At 38.9% G+C, this 23532-nt stretch overlaps 3 protein-coding genes across 3 annotated transcripts in view; all 3 read right to left on the bottom strand.

Annotated features, from left to right (window-relative positions):
• The window catches only part of LOC143902555 (uncharacterized), a 28357-nt gene extending 5020 nt beyond the window's left edge, over positions 1-23337 (bottom strand). Inside the window, exon 1 of the mRNA XM_077415558.1 lies at positions 22775-23337. The gene's annotated coding sequence lies outside the window, so the exon portion shown is untranslated. The remainder of the gene's footprint in view (positions 1-22774) is intronic.
• Positions 8-20861, bottom strand: LOC143902554 (CKLF-like MARVEL transmembrane domain-containing protein 4). The gene is made up of 4 exons (XM_077415556.1): positions 20393-20861; positions 2226-2393; positions 2006-2116; positions 8-1926 (listed from the first exon to the last, which is right to left on the bottom strand). The coding sequence occupies exons 1-4, from the start codon at positions 20564-20566 to the stop codon at positions 1843-1845; spliced, it is 537 nt and encodes a 178-aa protein (XP_077271682.1). The 5' UTR covers positions 20567-20861; the 3' UTR covers positions 8-1842.
• On the bottom strand, positions 2400-9020 carry LOC143902549 (dynein axonemal intermediate chain 3). Its single transcript, XM_077415543.1, has one exon. It carries the CDS (start codon positions 6125-6127, stop codon positions 3095-3097), a length of 3033 nt encoding a protein of 1010 aa, XP_077271669.1. The 5' UTR covers positions 6128-9020; the 3' UTR covers positions 2400-3094.
• Positions 23338-23532: the final 195 nt, after the last annotated feature.

Genomic DNA, 23532 nt, shown 5'->3' with positions numbered 1-23532 from the left:
CACTCAATGGTCTTTAAATTTATTTTATTTATATATAGCATCCATAGCTTAAAAATAAATAAACTTCGAAAATTAAAAAAAAAATATTTAAACGCAGAGATATATATATATATATATGTATATATATTATGTATATATTACCGCGCACGTAAGTCAATTACGATGCGCGGCAAGTGCTATACATATAAACGAACATAACAATGTTGAGATAAACCATTTTTAGAAGGTAAATGCGTAAGTGTCGATGCGGCTTGAACTGGGAGATAACGAATGAACGGGAGAGACAAGTAAACAAATACACTGGATGATAATATAAGAAGAGTGGCAATCTTAATTGCCTGCGTAATGTCCACTTTTAACTTCAGCTAATCGCGTCAGTGTTATCACGCGGCTTTACAGCATCATTATTGATCTGTATGTTGAGAGATGCGCAAAGAGGCATTTTTTTTTTACATAAACTTCTGCATAGACATAACGAAAGAATATAACGAAAGAACGATCGATAAGTCGATGTAAGCTATATCCATAACCGATTCCATCGAGACAAGAGTCTCCCTTAACTCATATAAAGTATTATACAATTTACATGAGAATGGGAGAAAATGTAAAAAGAAATTACACTGTATCCGATCTAGAGAAAATATGTATATATAATATATATATCTATGTCATATCCATATATATTATGTATAAAGAAATATATATGTATGTATATAAATAAGATCTCGCGAGAGTACGTAGGGGTACGGTTAGAAAATAATGTTTCACGCACTTATATCCGTTGCACAAAAAGTTAATCCGTTGAGACATTCAGAAGTGAATTAACGTTCCTCATAATTACCGGCAAAGATTATCTAGACTTCGCTAAAATAACTGTTGATTATAAAACCGTAAGCACCGAGTCTTTGACGACTGAATTGTACCGAAAGCCAATGATGGCCCTCCAGAAACTTACCGCACACTGATATATTAAGGTCTCTTAAAACTATTTATCTTGTCGCCTGCCGAAGGATCGAAGTGGTAATACAAACGAAATTACGCCAGTCTCGCATGCAATTTTGCAAAGATTACCTTAGCGCATCTAAGTGTAATATTAAATACAATATATAGAAACGCGACCTAAAATGTAAAATAATAAAGTTTCTCAGAAATTTGAGATAAACTAATAAAAATAAACAGATGACATGTGAAAAACTGAATGATAGATATTTTCGGCCATAAAATATAATTTATAGCCTAGATTAATTATTTTTATCTTATATTAAAAAAATACATATTTATTTTTCTATATTAACAAAATCAGGTAAAAATATGTTCAAATATAATATTAAGATTACTGAAACTTTCACGTAAAAAAAATTGTTTTTGCGTTTAGAGAGTTTTAAAAATCAACGTCAATTTTATTTCTTGGATTATTTTCATGTTATAATTTTAGATATAATTACACGATCTCGCGTATAGGCTTTGTGAACGTAACATTATTGTCTTCAGACAGATATCTAGATATCTCGAATGTAGCACTCCGTTCGCTCCTGCGACTTCGTCGACTCTTCTCGACGCGGCATCGATCTCCGCTCTAACGACGACGATCACGACAAGTAACTAATCTTAAGGCACGTAGGTACAGAGTCTTTTTTAAGCTACACACGATCTGAGGAGGATCACGCCGGACTAGTTTCAAGCCGTCCCTCCCAGCGCTGACTTTCCTGCCGAGCACGATCTTTCATGCCGAAATTTCCGTGGACGGACGCTGAGAAGTCGCAAGTCTGGTCGCGGCAATTGTTGTTGTTGTTGTTACATGCTCTTCAGGTACCTGGCTTATCCTTTGCAGGCCGACAGTGCTCATTGCGTGTTAGTGCTCTTCCATTCAACGTATAGGAAATAAGCTCCGGCGGCGTATGCGATAGTATTGAAAATTCCAAATACCTGTAAGCAACGTCGATTACGTTTTAACAATATCGACAATTACTGTATTTAATTTTTTCAAGTGTTATTATAGCCTCACCCCAGCAGCGATATTTGCTGACGAAGTTCTGATGAATGCGCTCGAAGCCGATAACTGGACGATGAATGCGATCATGTAAAGCACAGCTTTTATAGACGTATTTAAAAGTTCCTAGAAAATAATTATTATTTTAATCAAACATATACACGTATCTTAAAATCGCTTTTAATGATGGACATTCACACATTTGTGAAAATTTCTTCCGTGATTGTATACTTACAGTTAAGATCCAGTTGATGGGCACCTTAAGTACCTCCCGGAGAGACAGGAAGTATATGGCGCTCCATATAAGTGTGGATATGAAAGACATTACGGCGACAAACAGAAACCAATGAGTTGCACTTATGTACGCTGGAGATGCACACGCCATACATATTATGCCCAGGCCCTGGAAAATGATCAAACATCTTCGTTATCGTCATTGTCTGGCTAACTTAAAACGAGGAGTTTTAACAATCATAGAAACAGTTTGTCGTACAAGCTATAAAGATCCGTATTCGCACGCAATTTGTGACATTTTTTCACACATTTGAATTTTGTTTAGTATATTACGTTTAAAAGATCTTAATGTACGATTACTTATAGCTTCAACTTGTCTCAACGAGAATAAAGTATTTGATACAAGAAGAGTTGGGAAAAATTAAAATTTATTTTACATTTATACATTTGTTTATATATCAAGAAAGTATTTGTATACAAAAATAAAACGCTCATGTTATTGTAGCTGATTGTGAGTCGATTTTAATTATTGCAGAATTAGAGGAACTTATTCGATTAATTTTATTTTGTACAGAATAATTTATTCCGCCTTATTTAATATATTTCTCTCGCATATATATTAACGCTTATTATTTCTTAATGTTTTATTTTATTCTGCATATAATGTTATTCTTTGAAAATTAATAATTTCAATATTTATGCGCATTGCATATATATATAATTTATTGCTCAAAAGAATTTTCTGAACATTTGTTGACCTATCTTATCTTATCAACTTACGTTTACAATCCAAATCATTATCAGGCAAAATTAAAGCGGCAACCGTTCTTCTTATAAGAACGCCTTTCAGAAAAGCCTTTGCATTTGCATTTACAAATTCTTCCTGCTTTCCTTTTCCTTTTTCATAAAAGTATTCCAATCAAATTTTGGAACATATGGCTTCTCCGCTATTACCTTTCGCGCCTCGTCCCTGATTTTATAAAATTCTTGCAGAAATACATCTATCATTTCATCATCCTTTATCGTCTCGGGTCTTTCTTCCGAGATCTCGTCTTTTTCTATAACATCGTAATATTCAGGAAATTTGAGAGACACAAAGTTATCGAAATGCTTATCCTGAAGCACGGCTTCATTCTTTGCTTTCATCATTTTTAAATTTCTCTCTTCAGCTAAACGGACCAATGGCAGTCTCTTTTCTTCCAATTCACGCGACAGAAATTTCTTCTTCTCTAAAAGGACCTTCTTCATCCTCTTTTGCTGGCGCAGTTTCCATAGAGTATCTTTGGATTTCGGCACTCTGCGTGCTACTTCTTCAGCCTCCAACCTCAATCGTTCTTCATGATCTCTATGAAGTTTCAGCCTTGTCGCTTCAAGTTTTAATCTATGTTCCTCGTCTTCTCTCGCTTGCCTTCTAGCGATAACTGTCGCGTCATTTTGAAGAAAGTCTTTCTGCCACGAAGAAAACATCTTCTTTCTTCTCACCTCTCGCCATATGTATTCTTCAAACCAGTCCATCCTTTCGAGTATATCGTCCTCGAATTCCGTTGGTTCCTCAAAAATACGAAAAGCACTGTTGCAATCGCCGGCCCCGATCAGCTTAGAACCGTGTTTACGCGACTCTTGAAGCGATAAGCAGGTTATCGGTTTTCTGGAAATAGTCTGCGCGAGAACCGGCTCGTTTGCCCTCCTCTTGATATCCCAAACCTCCAGATCGCCCAAACTATTACCCATCAGAAAAGTTCCCGGCCGATTGCCCCAGCAACACGCGGTGTACGCGCAATCGGACTTTCGAAGGAACAGAGGATGGTCTAGGTAATCGTCCTTCCAAATGGCGAAGACGCGGCCACCCATCGTCAGGAGAACGTCCGAAAGGTGCGGCGATCGCAGAATCGCTACAACGGGACCATCGTGCGCGGACGTGCATTTAAGAAGTTTGCACTCCTCTAAACCGGATGTTTCCACGTCGAACACCTGGCCCTCCCAGGTGCAACAAGCAAAATGTCCCTGCGCCGTGCCGATCCACAATCTCCTCGTGCGGTCGACATCCGTGGAATCTAATTCGTTACGACGCCTGTCGCCTTCTTGAAAAGCGTTGACCGACGGAAGACACAGGTGAAGAGGTGTAAAAGACGGGTTGTCGGAAGGCCGAACGTTCAAACGATAGGTTGGCCGAAAAATACCGTTAAGATCTTCGCGATCGCACGGCTTTAGCTGAGAGGTAACGGAGTATCTAAGAAGATCCCAAATGGCGACGATACCGTCCTCGGAAATCGTCAGGAACTGACAGCTCGAGCTAGTGGACAGTTTCGTCAGTTTCCCAGATGGCTCTATTCTGTAATTATCAGGAAGCCATTGCACTCGGCGAATCGGCATCTCGTGCGAATGCTCCCGTTCGGACACCGCGGATGCAGAAGTAATAGAAACGGTATCCTGAGACCAAAAGTCAAGGTTAATGTCCTCTGCAACATCTCGATTTTCTATTTGCCCGTGAATATTCCAGACGACCACTTGGCCGGACGCAGAACCGCCGATTACAAAGTCGCTGTTCATCGGGCAGAAGGAGACGCAGTAGATTTCCTGATGGCACCACAGTGACAACCGAGGCCGAAGAGAATCGGCGAGGGACCACAGCAATACTGTCGGCTCCGGTCTCGACGCAACGCCTCGTTCGACGATCAAAGATCGGCCGGTCTCGCGCGACGGTGCGGCAACGTAAGAGACGGCCACGTACCCGACGAGGCCCGGGTGCCAGGAAGCGTCGGAGATGACCTTGCCTGCCGTGAAGCGTAGGTCGACGAGGGAGAGGCGTTCCACGCAAGTGATCTCATCTCGCGGCCGGGTTATTTCGAACTCTCGCTGCGCAAGCGTCTCGATGTCGTCTACGTGCACGTTCACGACCGTATTGTAACACACGGCCTCGATCATTTCCCGGGCGCGATCTTCCAAGAAGAGCTCCAAGGCGCTCTTCTCCGCGGGCTTCTGTTCCGCGTCGATTTCTGACACCTCTTTCGATCCTTCGGTCTTTTTTTCTTCAAACTCTTTTTCGGATTTCTCGTCGGCCGACTCTTTCTCTTCCGGCTCCTTCCTCTCTCCCTCCGATTCGGCGTTATCAGCTTGCAACTGCAGGGCGTCCTCGTAGAGATATTGGGTCCAGGCGTTCTTGGGATAACCGGGATAAGTTTGAACTTCGATTTCCCGCGGCTCGAAGTGCGTCTGAATCATCTTGGAGACACATTTTCTCTCGATATTTTCGCATTTCTCGCACGGAATTAACTCCACATAACTATCCCAAGATCTTTCTGAAGATCCGTCGCAAAGCTTTCGATTTAAACGTAAAGACTTGATCGGAAGACACACTTCCACTTCAAAGAACTCTCTCGTGCTCCTGACCAAACCCTCATCAAGTTCCGCCTCGCTTCCGAAGGATTTCCAAGGTCCACCGGTCTTTCTAATCTTTCGCATGACTTCGTTCCGGATTTCTTTGCTAATATTGGCGTTCCTCTTTGTTATCGCTAATCTCGCATCCTCCGTCAAGCAGATCACGAAATCGCGAGCAATTAGCTCGGTGGACGAATAACCCACGAGGAAAGTATCACCGCCGTAAGTCTCGATCCTATCTCGGTACGGCTCCAGCGACGAGCCCGCGACGTTGGCGAGCCTCAAAACCGCTTCTCGCGACACATACGCCCAAGGATATTCCAGGAACACGTGCTCGCCGACCGAGCAACCCAGTTCTCGCTGAATCTCGGGATCGAGGCTCACATGCTCCACATTCTCGATATTTTCGTCGTGCAGCGTCCAACTCGATCGGTACTTAACCCCTTTCCACGACGTCATTCTCGTGGCTCGTAACGCGCAACAGCCGCTCCGAGAGTAAATCCAACCGTGAACAGTTCTGGGCATCGATCAAACAACGATCATTCCTCGAATACGGTTTCCAGGAAACCCTCTGCTTTGAAACCGTAACGAGGGACTTTACGCGATTTCCCGGAGATTACGGAAAATTTCTTGGAACTATATAGACGCGTTTCTTTACTTCTTCTTCATGATTTTTTCATATAAGTACATGACGTAAATCGCATCATATTGCTGCAACGTTAACGTTACTTTATGTCGCAATATCGATATTGTTTCCCATTTACCGCAGCGTCGTCTTTGAGACGACTTTAAGCATCAAAAAGTATGCAATCTCTTATTAATACAGCCCGTTACGGACGGCAGCCGTTACTTCCATTTATTATAGCTCCGAGTCGTAAGCACCTTAGCCACATACAGCACTTTACTTTTAAGTTCTCAGCGGCAATAATGCGGCACGCTTATAGACGGTGTGATCAATGTTGACCTTTTGCGAGCGACCGGCTTAAGCGGCTGCCGTGTCACTAAATATACACGGGTGAATAGAAAACATACTAAAGCGAGGAACGCATTTACACGTAATGTGCGTTTCTGCACGCCGTATAACGCAGCAATTCGCGAGTCTCGTTAGACGTTGAACTTCGCTCGGTCAAAAGAGAAAATCCAAGACGAAGCAATGTAAATATTGCAGAAATTATGACTCTATGATTTATTTGACACGCCAACTTTTTAATGAACCGCTTTAATAAAAGTTTGATCGCATGGCACAGCTCCTTTTTCAATATTTTCGTAACCTTTCGTAATCCTCCAACAATGATCCGACTTAAGATTCTTAAGACTTCGACATAGAAATCTAAAAAACAAGTTTTATTTATTTAGAAAATTTTGAGAAAACTATTTGGCTTTATATCAAAGTTATTAATTCCAATATATCGAAACAACACATACTTATTATTTTTTCCCCGGCATTTGTAATTAAAACCAATAGCATTGGTCTGTTACACTCTTCTAATGAGATAATAACATAAGAATATGAGATGAAATGTAAAAGTATACATAAATTACCAAATTCCAAGATAATAAAAATATAATTAAAAAAGTAATACATCATAAACACAGTTAGCGCATAGTTTAACTCACGATTCATTAATTCCGTACTACAACTTAAATAGACTCAATTAGGCTGTACTTCGCGTGGCTCGTTATAATCATTAAGTACGTTAAATATGTGATGCATGACGTAATGGCGCGGTACGCTGATAATACTCGGCAAATGTACGAACCATTTACAAACAATCCATCATGTTCAGCTAAATTTTTTTGTGATGTCAAAAGGGACGAGCAAACATACAATTCATTGTATAAAACGATTGTAAAGCACTTTTTAACTGTAAAAAGTATACTCTAAACTATTCGAAGTTCCTTTATTTTGACTTTGTTTTTACATATCGTAAGACGAGATTGTCGTAATTATGATACAAAAATATCTAAAATTGATTTACAACCATGTTTTTACATTGTGTGATTACAACTTGTTTTTACACTATGATCTTTTTAGGTATCGGTTGTTATTTTCGCGCAAATGTCAACATCGATTAAAAAAAAAAAAAAAAATAGCGACTCCACGAGGTCTTCGATTCACTTCTAAAAATAGCATTGCGTATTGAAAGATATTTTCCTCGACCATCATCATCGGCCGATGTGTGATCACGTTATATCGGACGTTACACACATATTCGAGTCGCGCTATGAGCACAAGTGTGGGGGTCACTAGAGTTTCTCTAATAAGACACGTTGAAGCTATTTAGCTGCATGATTCACGCGTGAAGATATATCCGCAGTGAACACATCTGCGTAGTTGCATGATGATCATGAAACGCGATCTGCAGTAATGTATAGGTATTGTTTTCAAATGTTATCTTATGCAACGGATACTGCAATGCATCCAAACCAAGATCCAAAGTATAAAATTTCATACCGCGATATCCTTCTAAAGTATTTAAGATTACTATGTAGTATTTTAATATTACTTTACATATGTAAACTGTCCGTTCCTATCGTTGTAACAATCACGAGGCAAAACCGATGAACTCGGAGAGGAAAGGAAATTGCATTCATTCTACATGCCCACAATGGCATGTCTGTTACGATGCCAAGAAAGACGCGTATATATGTTTTCATGAGGATGTTTTCATGAGGATCTGCTCGGTTACGCGGAACGAGCGAAATTACACCAATATGCGAAGCCGGCATAGAGGTAACGCCCCGCCGTCGACGAGAAATCTCAGTGACCCACATCCGCCGGTCGTATGCAGTTACTAAACGGCCACCGGTTACAACCTACGTATTACGACTGACACGTCCATCCGTTATCGTCATCATTGACTAATTAATTCAAATATAGCACATGACTGTGCGAGGAAGAAAGATGTTACGTGCTTCGTAAGATCATGCAATTTACTTCGAAACACTTTATTAATAAAAAATTTATAATTTAGATCTTATCTTCTTCATTTTGTCTTTTCCTTTTTTTTAAAAAAAAAAAAAAAAAAAAAAAAAAGGATCACTTCATATTAAATAAATAATTTCTATTAACGAACACAAAGTGGTCTTATTATTAAGCAAAATTTAATATTACATATAGTACAATGGATTATTCATTGAATTTGAAATGAGAATGTGTTAAAGGAATATAAACACGAGTTTATATATATCTGTGAATGCAAAAAGATATATATGCTGACCTCCATATGTTGAAAGTAGGAATATAGACTAATATAAAGTGTTATTGAGACTTTACGCGCTTAAAACAATTTACGTATACCGACAAAAAGGTACTGATAAAAATGAACATCAAAAAAGAAACGAAATATAAAGAAACGTATTTCTTTTGACAATTAAATTAGTTCCTTACATAAATTACGAAAATGTTCTTCGTCTTTATTAAATGCCATATTTATTACTTTTAAGTGATATTTGGTGAATTTAAAAAATTATACACACAACCAAAATTCTATACACAAAGATATTTAAATATATAAACATAAATATCGTAATAAATAAATATCACATGTTACGCGTAAAAATAAAGTACATAATTAAATATATTATAGAAAAAAATTAGCACAAATCTGCGTATTTTTTGAAATTCCAATGATATTATTAAAAAACGCAAAGAAAGGAAACGGTGAGAAAGAAAGAAATTTTTGTAATAAAAAGAAAATATTAAATCTAATGAATTCATTTACATGCACTTATGGTAAGAAACATCTTTTTATTTTTTTCTATTTTTTATACTATCTAGATTTCTATCTTGATCAGATTAATAGTGCATATATCAAATTTGATCGTTGGTGATTTATTTGTGACTAAATAATACTTTAAAAATTATATGAGATAAAAATAGTAATTTTTTATAGAACTGACTTTTACAGAAAATTACAAATTTTTTATGTGTTTAAGTAAAAAATTTAAGAATCCGGTTTAAAATATATCTATACGTATATAAAACTCGTAAATGGAAAAATAAGTAAAAATAAGAAGAATTCTATGTTCAATTCAGTCCTTGATCTCGATATTCTTGAGATATCGTCCTATTATCAATATTTGAATTTATTGAATGAGTAACTAAGATAAGACATAACATTTTTCAAGATCATAAGAGCCTAAAAAGTTTATCGCCAGCTCATTCAACGCAAGTACTTATGAATCAATATTTCTATGTATATTGCACCTTATTATTGTTATATATTTCTACGTTTCGTCGTGAAAGCTGATTCACGAGCTGATTAACCCTAATGAATCATCAAAAAGTTTTGCTTTGAAAAATCTGCGAAGAAAATCTGAACCTGGTCACGGTGTTATTGCTACGGGGCGATAAAGCGACGCGATATTGTCGATTTCGTAAACGACGTTACAACCTTTTGCTTCTAGAAATAGGCGCCGGAAGTTGCGAGCTGTAAAAATCACATTCACGATCGAAACGAGTGTTTTCCACGCGTGCATGTACGTTGGCGGACGGCCAACAAGCAGTTTTATCAACGAAATTCTCGAAACTCTCATATATTCTCAATCTGACATGAAACAAGTGATAACAACAGAGGTGGATAAATCACAATTTCAATTCTCGATTTTAAATTCTGTTGAACATCGCTTTTAAAATTTGCTAGGAGGTGCACAAAACCGCAGCGGCCTACTGCCTTAATAGGAATGATAGAACAGAAACCATTGAAAATCATCGAAAAAAATAGCGTAGGAATCTGCTTAGAATTTCTAAACCACGTGCCTCCGGCGAGCATTCCTGACGTTCGACGATTGCAAATAAAACCATCAGGCCGAAGAATGCGCGGGCCATACACCGTCAGGTGCAGGTGCGTGTCCGATTACGCATGTGCGAAATGCGAAGTTCGCGTCTCGCGCCACCGACGGTCACCCTCTCCCGTTTCTCCAGAATCCTAGGCTTTCATCTTTCTCTTTTCGTCTCGAGCAGCGCGTGTACCGCGAGGCGCGCCCTGTCCTTGTGCGTGCACAAGCCGTGCCGCGCGCGCAATTACCGCGCGGTGCATAACTTACGCCGCGATATACGCGCGCGAGCTGGCCTGCCTACTCGCCGGCAATTGGACATAATGGTACGAGGGTATTCCCCCCTTTCCCCCGCCTCCTCGTAACAATGCGACAGCGATTGCATAATCCGCGGCAAGGGGGCTTGCGTTCGACGTGGGCGATCGGAATTCGCGATATTCTCGAGCGATCGGTCTCTGCCTGTGAGAGAAGCTGAAGACCGCGTGCGCATACGCGTCTGTCCTCAAAGTGCGATCAAGAAGAATGACCTCCTAGAGATATGAGCCGCTTCCTCTGTCAGGAAATTACTGACGCTCAAAATAAAACTCGACAAATAGACTCGCGTATAATTTGAGGCTCGATATTTATCTTACTATAATTATAGATTTCAACAAATATACCGCAAGAAACGTTTAACAAAATCTTGTTAAAATGGCCTGTAATAAAAAGTATTTTTCGGTAGATTAACAATCGTATATATTTCAGTTGTATCGTACAAGCTGCTGGCACCTAATTAAAGCTTATCAACTAGATTTACGTCTCATTGTCAGCTGGCTTTGATCTTGATGCTCATTTAATTGTCGAATGCAAGAGCGGCGCGCAAACTTTCGAATATAAGTAACAAAGTATCACAGCACGCTAAATAGCAGCACTTACGACGTGCGAGAGTCACGAGAGCATATTGTTGGGAGTCATTAACCGTTAGTCTTGTAAAATAACATTTTATTATATAGGTATGTATTGCGCGAGCGTGAAAGTAACGGGCTTTGTAAAGGATCAACTCGTGACTTTGTTATTCTTCGCCTCGATCTACAAATAGCCACGAAACAGATCATTCCGTCAAGATAACGGACGGTCAGGGGATCGTTTTTAAATTACGCAACATCATTAGCATCTTCGTTAGTCCAAACATCATCCGCACGTTGAACCTAGCGCAACAACACTTTTCACACGACGGACAGCGCTTCCCACCGCTAATGAGGGTCGATTATCCGCGCGAGAGTAACGCGTACGAGCGTTACCCTGACCGAAATTAACCCTTCAAGTGGGTCGGCACATTACATACGTAGTATCGTGCAAAAGTGTTTTAATCGGAGAGAGAAAAAAAATGGGTGGGAGCAATTGCAGCCTCAGCTGGATGACGCGAGTCCTACGTTTGGCAGTGTTCGTCGTAAACCGTATACGAAAAGTATACTTCTCTCGCGTCTTCGCGAATTTCTGCAATTTTAGAATGTTAAACGTATCAATGTAATTATCGTTTGATGTAAATATACGAAGGACGTATATATTGCGATGTAATTTTCGTGTATTTAGCGTCTGAAAAATGTATGATATAAGTACAAAATGGTTGATGACATCGAAACAAGAAATTCGAAATTTAATGCGAGTGCATTTCTTTCGTCGATGACGATAAAATCGATCCCCGACCGCAGGTTTCCGCAACAACCGGATGGACCCGAAACTGCTTCCCAGTTACAACAGGAAAAGGGGCGTGTTTACAGTTTACCGAACCATTACATTCGAGTTACGATTCATCGCATCAATACTTTCGACGATTTAACACGACTTTCCGTCGCTGAATCATTTAAACTGTTTTATCGAAATTTATCTATGCTGATTTCTCGAAACAGTGATTAACAAGATAAAGATTCGCGATAATCCGCTTATCTAGAATCACACTTTCTAATGTGAAACTCACGTAATCTTTGTTGCTGTCCTACGATAAAAAGAACGATCTGTCCATAAAGACAATGGAACCAGAGAAATATTAGGTTGTATTCCGTTGCAATAAAGAGTGCATATTAAAAGAGCGCAATGATTTTTGCGCGAGAATTTCCTTTCTTCTTTCCCGATATGAATTTTTTAACACGACTCTATATTACACGTCGTACGCAAGCAAGAAGAGGTGAGGCCGGAAATGATAAGACCGGACGTGAAGCGAGTTTCTTTCTGCAAATGCAATTCTATATATACCGCGAAATGTAATTCTCTAGGTCATAATGGAAAGGAAGAGACGTTGAAAATGTGAAGACACAACGTGGCGCGTTAAGAAATCAGCTGAGAAACACGTGAAGAATTAAATAAGGAATTATTAATGGTATGACTTACGACACCTGCGCATTATCTTCGTTTCACTTTTGCCAATATATTTTGTTTATGTTAAACAAAGATGATATTGCGTTCAACGACGGATTTTTGAGCTTGTTTTTAAATTTAAGCAAACGTGGTGTAAAAAATTATTGCAGTTTGATATTTTAGACATGAATATCCTTATATGTGACAAAGAAACGTGTCTTTGAAACATTATATGAAGAATAGTCTAAGGAGCTTAAAGAAAAATTTAAAAAGAATTATCGTACGAGAAGGTTGGAATTATCGAACGTACGAACCATTAATTACAATCGCTGACGTTTATCGCTACGGAAAAGTTCATATTCATCTTCGTCATTATGTGCATAACGCTGCATTTCCACTTACACACACAGATATGCAAATAAATATGACGTATTTGGATTATCATCCATATCTATATTACGCGGCATTCGCATTACGCCGAGAAGATTACTATATCAATTCTCCTTCACTCTGCACGCAATTCCATGACGGTCTCAGGTAATAATTGTTATAGTCCAAGGATTCGGTGACCTAATTTGCGTGTGTGAGTGACCGCTTGTAACAACTACGTAAGCTGTTCGGCCATGAGGCAACTGAACCTAATGAAGATATTAATCCACCGATGATTGGCGAAGCAATCATCCAACTAAATTGTACATATATCGTACGTTATGAATGGAAATAATAGAAATACAATTGGCAGGAAATATATCCAAATAAAACATCTAACATTTAAAAGTGAAAAAATAAAAAACATTTTTTAAAGAAAATACACAAAATATAATATAAAGTCTGCAAATAATATAGATTTTTCGTGTGCAATATATACGGATCGATTTTTATAAACTTAATTCTCTTTCGTTCTTGAGAATTTATGTCTCGAGATTATATTCAATGCAAAACGCTAGTTACATCTAGCAAAAACGCACGTGTTCCAGGCAATCTGAATACTATAATGGAGTACCAATGTCAAGGATAAGCGCCATTTGCTCCGTGATGAGTCCGAGTCCGAGCACACGGCTACGTCTCCTCCTACGATATTGTACAACCGCGATCTCACTTTCCATAATAGGCGAGCTTCTATGAATGGATTGTGCAACGTGCAGTAAGAATAGATAACTTTATGAGCATCCTCGATGTAAATTTTATATTAAAAAACGAAGAGAGTTGAGAGAAGCTGCGCTACTCAAACGAATTATCAAAGTGTCTTATATCTTCTTAAGTGTTTGAAGATGAAACACACTTAGAAGAAACCGATGCAACTTGATGTAGAAACGTAACATAAGTCATATCTCATTTCGACTGCTATTTCTGTGCAACATATACGCGCGGTTCTAGAATAGTTATTAGCTGTAAGCGTGTATGGTGCCGGAGAAAGATTAGACCAACTTAGAACCGACAGTTGGAGACAGGCCTAATAAGCGGTAACGATCTCTTCATTGCTTTTACATTGCAACACATACCTATGCGGTTAAGTAACGTTCTCGAATGAAGTTGCCAATCTCCACGGGGGAATCGAGCGGGTGTACCGCTGGTAAAATTCGCCCGTTAATCAGCTTGTTAATTATTTCTCGCGCGCGCGCGCGCTGATATCGCGAACGTATCTCCGCTCTTCCGGACTGTTCCCGATGGCTATCCGGGCCATCGGCTACTTCACCTCGATCGAAGGTGACGTGGCCGGCGCGGCGCGACGCGACACGCGGGCGTCCGGTAGCGACGGGTTTGTCGTCAAACTCGCGACGATACGGCCGAGCTAAAGGACACGCTGAATCCTTAATGAGACGTCCCGATATACCGTTGCCGCGGCCTCGGCGCGACGCAACGCGCCGCGCCATCGCGACGGATGGCAGCCCGAGTATGTGGGACGCTCCGTATGGTGCCGGGTCGTCCGGGATGAACATGTATGGTCATCCGCGCGCGCGTTCTCTGGTCTAGGCGAGCTGGCGAGGTGCGTCGTAGCGCCGAATCCACCGAGGTTTTCGTTTCGATCGCACGCACGTACGCACGCACGCCCAATCTGCGGCGATGGCGAAAACCGGTTCCCCCGGTGATCGTGTCCTCTCCTCGGGACACGAATTCGGGATTATATAGGAATGTCATAGGAATGCCGGGCTCTATACCGCGGCCCCGATCGCGCGACATCACGCCTGACTCTTCCGCGATCGCTTCGTTCTCCGCACGATTTTCGGAAGGACTATCGTATCACTTCGTTTCTCTCCGTTAATTGTACATATTGTTGTAAAATACTTTCCAGATCTGACGCGATTTTCAGAAATATATAAAAAATGAGATCTTTAGAAAAGGGGAGATTTAAGAAGAGGCTTAAAAGGTCTTGAAAGAATTTTCTATGTAGCTCCAAATCTCAAAATTTTCTTACATTTTTGTATATATATTCTACTATCTTGACTTCCAATCATAATTATTAAATTTTCCCTGCGTATAAACAGAAAATTGATAAATTTTCTTTAGAAATAGCAGCATGATGTAAACTGCAATAAGAACATTAAATGTCTCGAGAGGTCAAGACGAAGGATATCCAGTTTTTATCGGACAGTAATTCGATCGGACGATGTGAGGCGATAAAGATCATCTGCACGAGTGTGCATTTAAACTGTTTAATTTTCAATCATGATTGTTGAATTTTTCCTGCGTAAACAGAAACCTGATAGATTTTCTCTCTTGAGGTAAACTGCGATATATCGTATAAGGACGTTAAATGTCTTGAGAAATTAAGAAGAAGGATATACATATACAATTTTTATTAGCCAGTAATTTGATCGGATGCGGCGATAAAGACCATCCCGCGTCCAGTTAATTCTTTTACATTCGAGCGATGAAAGATCGGGATGGAGATATGAGAAATCAAATTTTCCTGCGATTCGACGATATATATATATCGTCGAATTGCCCGGAGGCTGCTTCATCTCGCGATATCTAGGTGACAAGCCGCTCGTAAACCCGACTCGTATTAGCTATATTTGGAACTATCGTCAGCGTGGCCGTAATTTCCACATCATTGATATTCATTCTTAATCCCCGCATGCAATTTGCAATTGTTCTGGAGTACAATGTATTTGCTAAATGAGCCGAGATAGCCATGCTTAATATTTCACAATCCCTTCATAGATGCGTGATATTTTCGACCCGTCAGTTGCGACCGCGACGCGCTATTCGATCCGGTAGTAGGTATCAGCAACATGATAAGTCAATAAAGTAATTATGTCAAGTACTACTGGATTAAATTAAAGAACTAATCGACGGACCATATTGTGCCAAGTTTTCATATTACGCATCAAAACCCACGCACGCGATGCGCAATTAATTACCCGACCATGTAATTCTCTGGTAACTCTCGTAGGTCCGGTGTAAGTAATAATTAAAGCGATTAACGATATACCGCAGCATGAAATAACGGTATAATCGTGCTTATTTAGCAAAATAGAAGCAAAAAAGAAAAACTAACATCTACTGTCCGCATATAAAGAGCGGGATCAGGGTGAGAAAAATTTGAAGGAAAATACGAAAAATGATGAAGATCGACATTCCGCATTCTTGATATTTACATGATCCGGTTATTCTCGTTGACAACTTACTACCGCATAGAACAGGATGCGTGTGTGTGCGAGGAGATTCAATAACGCCTAACTTTAGGCGGTGAATAAAAATCTACACGAGATCCCACATCCTAATGCCAATTAATGCGATATTAATTAATTACAAAGTAATATTAATTAATACAATAAAGTTCTCTATACGGAGACAATTTCATAAACGTAAATGGCATCTAGTATCAATGTCGCTAAGGAATGAAACATTACAACGCTATTGCGGAATTCCTCTCCCAACGGCGAGACTTTACATAACTTTCGCAACGCACGTATATATATATATATATATATATATATATATATATATATATATATAATTCATTATTGCTGCTTTCATTGTTCCGACCGCAAGTGTTGCCGGTTGTATAGCCACGTACACTATTATCAGAACTATTTCGCATCAGATCAATATACATTCCTTCCTTCGCGTCTATCGACCGTAAATAAGAAACGGCCTTGTAAGTATGTAATGCCAGATAAAATATAACGTAGTCGAAAAACGTCCCTAAAAATCAAACCAAAGAAATACTCGCCGACTCTGATCTTGCCTAACGGTACCAGAGATAAGACGGTATATCGGTATACCGGTGATAAGAAGCTGTATTTACATAAAAACACGTAAATGTTCGCGTTATATGTATATTATACGTGTGATATAAATCGCGCGTACATTTCGGTCACATTACACTAACAACAAGGTCCCTTTTTACATACCAAGCTATCCTCTTTAATTCAAACTAAACAGTAAAAAGAATTTCTTAAATAATTTTTTGTCGAAGTCAAGCTACTTTATTCGCAGTCTATTAAACAATTTAAATATTTGTTTTGTCTTCTTTATACGTAATGATGGTTCATAATAAAAATATTTGAAGAACTAACTTATTTTTAGAAGTCGATCACACCTTGTCCGAAGTCGGGTAAACCAACTAGCGATAATATTGCGACCAGAAGCCATCTTTTCCGTCTGGCGAGGGTAGGGTACTTTGTTAACCGCTCCGTAAGAAGATTACCGTTACGCGGTTATGCCACTGCAGGTTCAACGTCACGGTGCAAAATGCCCGGTCAACGCCATGACGATGCGTGTGCGCGCAATGCGTGTTTCCAGATCGATTGGAAAATCACTGTCGAATCTCAATTTATTTTTATTTTCACTTCCACTTTACCATCCTGGTATTCTCAATGAGTGCAATATAAACTTAGGAAAAAAAGTTTCGTTAACCGTAATAAATAATAATTTTTGACATGCTTTAAAATGTGAGATTTTTGCATATTAATTGTATAACGCACTTGTGCTATACAGTAATATTATGTTGCGTGATATATTAATTTCAAAAATAACTGATTCTAAGTTTCTTTATTATATTTTTTACGAGCAATGCAAAACGATCGATTTTATATATTTGTGCAAAAATAGTATTTGTATCTTGCGTCTGTCTTTCGGAAGTTTAGAATGAGTAAAAGTTGGAAGCTATAATCTCGTAAATTTTGACACGAAAGAGAATACTGGGAAATATATTTTAATAATAATAATGCTCGGAAGATGCGAATTTTATGAAGCCAATAGCGAGCGTTTCAGAGAGCCAAGGTTTTCGGTCGAAAATTGTCTTCCGTGTTTCGTAAGACTTCACATCTCGATGTTGCGGGAGATACACTCAGAAATCACACGGAAAATCAACACGATGCAACAAGCAGCGTACAATTGTAAATTAATAAAAAGAGAGGGTCACACTATACACTTATATATATATATCGTATACTTCCTTTCGAAGAAATAATAAAGCAACAATCTGTAGAAGAAAAATACTGGCTTAATCTAAAAGTTATAAGTATAGAAATAAGTGTTTACGCTTTGGACAGAAAGAGAACTATTTTCTGAGTATCTTTTTTAATTTCTCCAAACCGGAGTTTCACCCGACAGTAAATATTTTCAGTGCTCGTCGCGATCGAAGACAAACGTTCGGATCGAGGCCGCCGAGAAAGTTTAATTTCCTACTAGAAAGCATCAATCTCAACCGAATGAACCGAGGAAGTTGTTTCTAATTCTGTTGTCACAAAGACCTAGAGCGTAAAGTGCTTGAAGTCACGACGTTTCTCCCCGCATACTTTCCGTACGTTCGTACGATAAATAGACGACGCGCGAATGATCCTTGGCATATTTCTGAGCAATTGGAATGACGCTTTAATGCAACCGGCATTATTTAAGTCCTGGAAACGAGTGAAAGCATCGTTAACCTTCTCTGGTACCAGACATCAATCGCAACGTTAAACAAATTAAAATCACAAGTAGCTCTCAATAACTCGTGCGCGAATAATTGAAGGGTACGGTTTAATTGAAATAACTGGTAAGCGTGTAATTAATCTGCAGATTTTCCCTCGATATATTAAACAACCAACGATAATTTTAGGTTCTAATTTCACTTGACTTTTCTGTTTTATAAAATTCCTTTTAGCGACGAATTCAATGTACGCAAAGAAGGAGATTTTATAGAATCTTCTTCAAAATGGAGAAATGTATGAAAAATATTTAATAATACCCAGACAAGGATAAAAATGTGGGATTTACTATTGAAAAGTCGAAAACCGAAGAAATGATGGCAGAAAGTCGCTTTTCCACATATGACTTTTCGTATAATAACTAGCTACGCGCGCGCTGGAATTTTCTATTATTGCCACACCAAAGTGTAGAATCGCGACTTACAAGACGTGTAGCGTTACGTAACGTTATTCCGTTTACATGCAACGCCTCTAAGAATTTGTCTGCATACGAATGATCGAGAATTATTTCTGAAATTTTTTTCCTCGTTCACGCTTGATTTTAGTGAGCCGTGGAGCGGCTAACAGCCTGCTGCCAAGAAAGCAAATCTCGAAAAGAGAAATACATGTGAAATTTTTGCGGTGGTCTTATTTTTCAATTCTTGGCGATTCTCCAAAATGGAAACAATAGTTACAATGAAGAGAGAAAATCCGCGTAACGAAAAAGGGGAACTTGAAGCTAATCTTGAATCTCTCGAGCTCATTTAATAATGAAATACGCCGCACTGCCAATTGGCAAGACAGTACAATACCTACAGGTGTCCGCGTGATCATCAAAGTAAATAAAAGCACAAGCATCTTTCATTATGTCATAGTTTGTGTAACTCTCGTATATAAAAGAAAATGTATAATGCACCTATTTGTCAAATTGTCAGTTCTGGCTCTTTAACTTGTATATAGTGCTACTTTACCAGAAATTGTTACATGGTGTTATAAAAATATCGACCGACTCTAAAGTTTTTATTAATAGATATTACGCGATAAGTACAAGTATATCGAGCTAAATCCAAGCTGGAAATAGAGAATCTATACTTCAGAAATCAAGAATTCAGAGATAATATATTAGAAAATGATTGACACGATCGATAATACATCATAAGATTAAAGTTGATTACAGGTTTTCATTATTACTCTAAAGAATATAAATCGTTGGAGCGTGATATCTCTCTTTGTAAGATCTTAAAAATTGCTGACCATTTTCATATTCCAAAGGTCCATCGATCACGAGTTTATATTTCACCGATAAATAAATATCTACTTAATTGAGTAAAAATCAACTTTTGACGCTTTTATAAGTTTATTTTCGAATTTAAATAATTCTATTCAACGCAATGTAAAATAGCATCGCACAATTCCTAAAGCAATGTCTTAAAATAGCAAATTGCAAGAGTTATCGTCAAACAAATGTCGCAACGCGTTATTATCTTCCAGTTACTATATATAGACTAAAAAACTGCAACTCAGTTTTCTCTTTGCACATCGTATACGATCTGCGTTATCCTCGTGGAAAAAACGATTCAGCGGCCGAAGCCAACTTGGTGTTCTTTCGCGACGACTTTATTGGACGACACTCGAATTTGATATCGTAGCGTAAAATTAGTATCAAAACTAGACGCGTGCCAGTTCATCGCCGCGCTTAGCGCGAGGAGAGCGTCCAGCGATTCCCGTATCTCGCGTTACAAACGAATAAGAAAAGGAAAAAGTGAGCCCCGCTTACCAGCTGTACCAGCTTGACGATACCGGGTATGGTTTTGAAGTAAGACACGTTCAGCCGGACGCCGGCCAGCGGATTCGGCTGGCCCGGCTCCGTCTTCACCGTCGGCACCTGCCGCGGATTGTTGCTGGCGTTATTGCTGGAACCGTCCATCGTCACCACGGTCTCCGACATCATGTTACGCCGATCCGCACGCTCCGGGTTCACCACACGCGCTCGCGTACACGCTCGTACCTCGTACCTCGGCTCACTCGCGTCCCGTCCCGGAGTGAAAGGCGACGGGGAGTAAACACCCGGGGGAGCAAAATGGAGAACCGAGCCGAACCGGTACCGCGGGAGAGAACCGATCGCGGGACACCTGTTGTGCGTGTTCACCACGGCCCGCGCGCACGGAGGCCTTTACCACTGCGCACTACCCTACGGTATTAACAGCGGAGCCGCTATTCTCCCACTCTGTCGCTGCCACGCTACGGCCGCTGCTCACAGTGCCGGATCAATCGACGAGATATGGTCAATTCGTGTTGAATTTATCGGATCTCGTTTCCCGTAAATTTCATCATAGTTTAAAATGGGACGGATTCTCATTAACATTTGTGATAAGCAAAGCGAGTGGGAACAGCATTGTTTTGATCTTTACAAGAAATTGAAGATAAAGAGATTTAAATAAAAGATCTTTAAAAAGGAGATCTTTAAATCTCTTATTCTATAAATAAAATAACGTGTTACAATTTTATGTTATGTAATAAAATTTAAAGAATAAAAAAATAATTCTTTCTCTTTTCTCTTTCCTACAAAAATGTAATGTATCTTTTAATAAAAAAAACGATATCGATCTGTAATATATATATATATATATATATACACATTTAAAATATCATGTAATCTATAAAAAGAAGCAATTATTAGTTAATTAATTTGTTATTTTTTTTATAAAAAAAACTAATATTATACATAAATTTTATGATTTATATATAGGTATATATATTTTTTTTTTTAATCAAATATTCTCAAACAAATAGGTTATAAATTTTGAAAGAGAGAAAGAAAGAAAGAGAGAAAGAGATTGCATATGTTGTATGTATAATATAATACTTCGAGCCCTCAGCAGATGTTAAGCCGTCACTGATTCACCCCACTTCTCATTCCTGCTCGCGATAGTAGAAGCGCACATCCTTACGTACGTTGTGTGTATCTCACAATCTTTTCTGTTCCGCTTCCATCATATTATACTTGTCACCTGAATGCCGACATCCTTTTTTGTCTTTTTAACATGAAAATTTCTCACATACACGGCGTTCACTAACGTTAGATTCACTCAAATTACAAATTACAAATTATATAAAAATTAGGTACAATTTTTCGTGTTCTCAATTTCAAAATCGAAGTAATTGTGTCAAATCTTAATTTTGAGGCGTAATATAATTTATAAAAATTATATTAAAAATGCATAATAATATAACATTTATGTAATACAATAAAATAAATTATACATATAATGCAAATAATTTACGAAGTGCATTTGTCATAGGAAAAAAAAACAAATTCCCCCCCCCGTAAGTAAAAAATATTAAGTAAATAATAAATTATTTATCTTACATGTCTCTGTGTGTCGTCATCTGACGTCTTTACGAGTCAGTTTCTTCTTTCTTGTTACCTATTTATTGCTTGTATTACTTTTGACGCTCACTCGCTCGTAGTAGCACTCACAAAAAAAGAACGGCTAATTAAGATCGCGGACACACTAATCGCTAGAATAATAACCGCGCGGCACTTTGTAAAGTATTCCCGACGTTAATTGCACGCAACACGCATTTTATATATTATATATTATTAAAAATATTTTTTATTAAAATATTATATTATTAAGATTGCACGAATTTATGATATGCTTAATACCCACGACATCTAACAAACCAGCGCAGTAAGTAAATTTCGAATGGCGGAGTTACACTGATAATTTTACCCCGATAATAATATTTATACTATTTATTAAAAAATAAAAAATGAATTTAAAAATTAATAGTTCATATGCGTAAATATTATTATTATTAATATAATACTAATATGATACTAATAATAAGTAAAAATTTGTAAAATAAATAATAATAAAATATAAATTATCATAATTAATCTGAAACATATGATGGATCAATAAAAACTTGTCTAACGATGTCTAAACTCTTACTTGAGAAACTCTAATTGAGTTCAAAATACAAGTGTGTCACGTGATAGTAGAATAATAGAATGGATTCGCTTGTGGTTACGTGACGTAACGTTATTGTCAGCTATCAGATAATACGTCGCATGCGCATCTGGCTGAATCGATACTACGCTATAGGTGCTGCGTTAAATAATTCATGCAAGATTAATAATGGTTACTCTTACCAATTAAACAACTCCCGCGTCACGCCACTCGTTCCGGAGTCGGTCCTTCCCGCGCCCGTTGCGATCGGGAAATGAAGGAGAACGTCCGACGTCATCAATATGGCGGAGACCCGTCATCCCCCGCGCGCGAAACTTCTCGCGCCAAACCGAACCGAGCCAAGGGTGCACTGACTGCACTCGCGTCGCTACTCGCCCCGCTCTCACAACTCACAACTTCGCGATCACGAATTTTCCGAATTTCGAAAACCGAATGCTATTACGCTCGCTTGTGATCACGATCGTTTTTTTTTGCATTCTAGCAAATAGGCGTACCAATATTTTTGGCAAATATCCGCGATATTCGCGACATTGGAAAATACGACGCAACCGTCACTTTCGCACGATTGCCCAGCGCGACGTGCTTTCGACCGAATAAGTACCGTACTGAAATGCGTATATTTTGCAAACCGTTAATACCCGAGCGCTGAATCTATCCTGCGCGATAGGTGTGCTGCGTTAAATAATGCATGCAAGACAAAATAAAGCTTACTCTTACCAATTAAACAACTCGCGACGCGCCACTCGTTCGGGCACCGATCCGCTCCGTGTCCGCTCGCCGTCGTCGCGTTTGCGCGTTCTGGTTCTGGAAAAATGGAAGGTAAACGTCATCAATATGGCGGAGGTGCTTAATCTTCCGCGCGGATAATTTGAAATTTCTTGCGTTCTAACGAATAAGCGTATATTAATAACCTGGAATAGATATCCGCCGCGACATTTGC

The sequence above is a fragment of the Temnothorax americanus genome, unplaced genomic scaffold (genome assembly GCF_048541705.1).
Source record: "Temnothorax americanus isolate GAGA-0224 unplaced genomic scaffold, ASM4854170v1 Scaffold4, whole genome shotgun sequence".
NCBI classification, from domain to species: Eukaryota; Metazoa; Arthropoda; class Insecta; order Hymenoptera; family Formicidae; genus Temnothorax; species Temnothorax americanus.
The sequence above is the reverse complement of the archived record's forward strand: the minus strand, read 5'-3'. Positions and strand labels throughout refer to the sequence as shown.

Coding starts and splice junctions, on each gene's coding strand:
- LOC143902549 (XM_077415543.1), bottom strand. CDS start 6,127: ATGCCCAGAACTGTTCACGGTTGGATTTACTCTCGGAGCGGCTGTTGC.
- LOC143902554 (XM_077415556.1), bottom strand. CDS start 20,566: ATGATGTCGGAGACCGTGGTGACGATGGACGGTTCCAGCAATAACGCC. Junction 2,394..20,392: donor TCGTCAAGCTGGTACAGCTG/GTAAGCGGGGCT, acceptor ATCATTTTCCAG/GGCCTGGGCATAATATGTAT. Junction 2,117..2,225: donor CCATCAACTGGATCTTAACT/GTAAGTATACAA, acceptor ATTATTTTCTAG/GAACTTTTAAATACGTCTAT.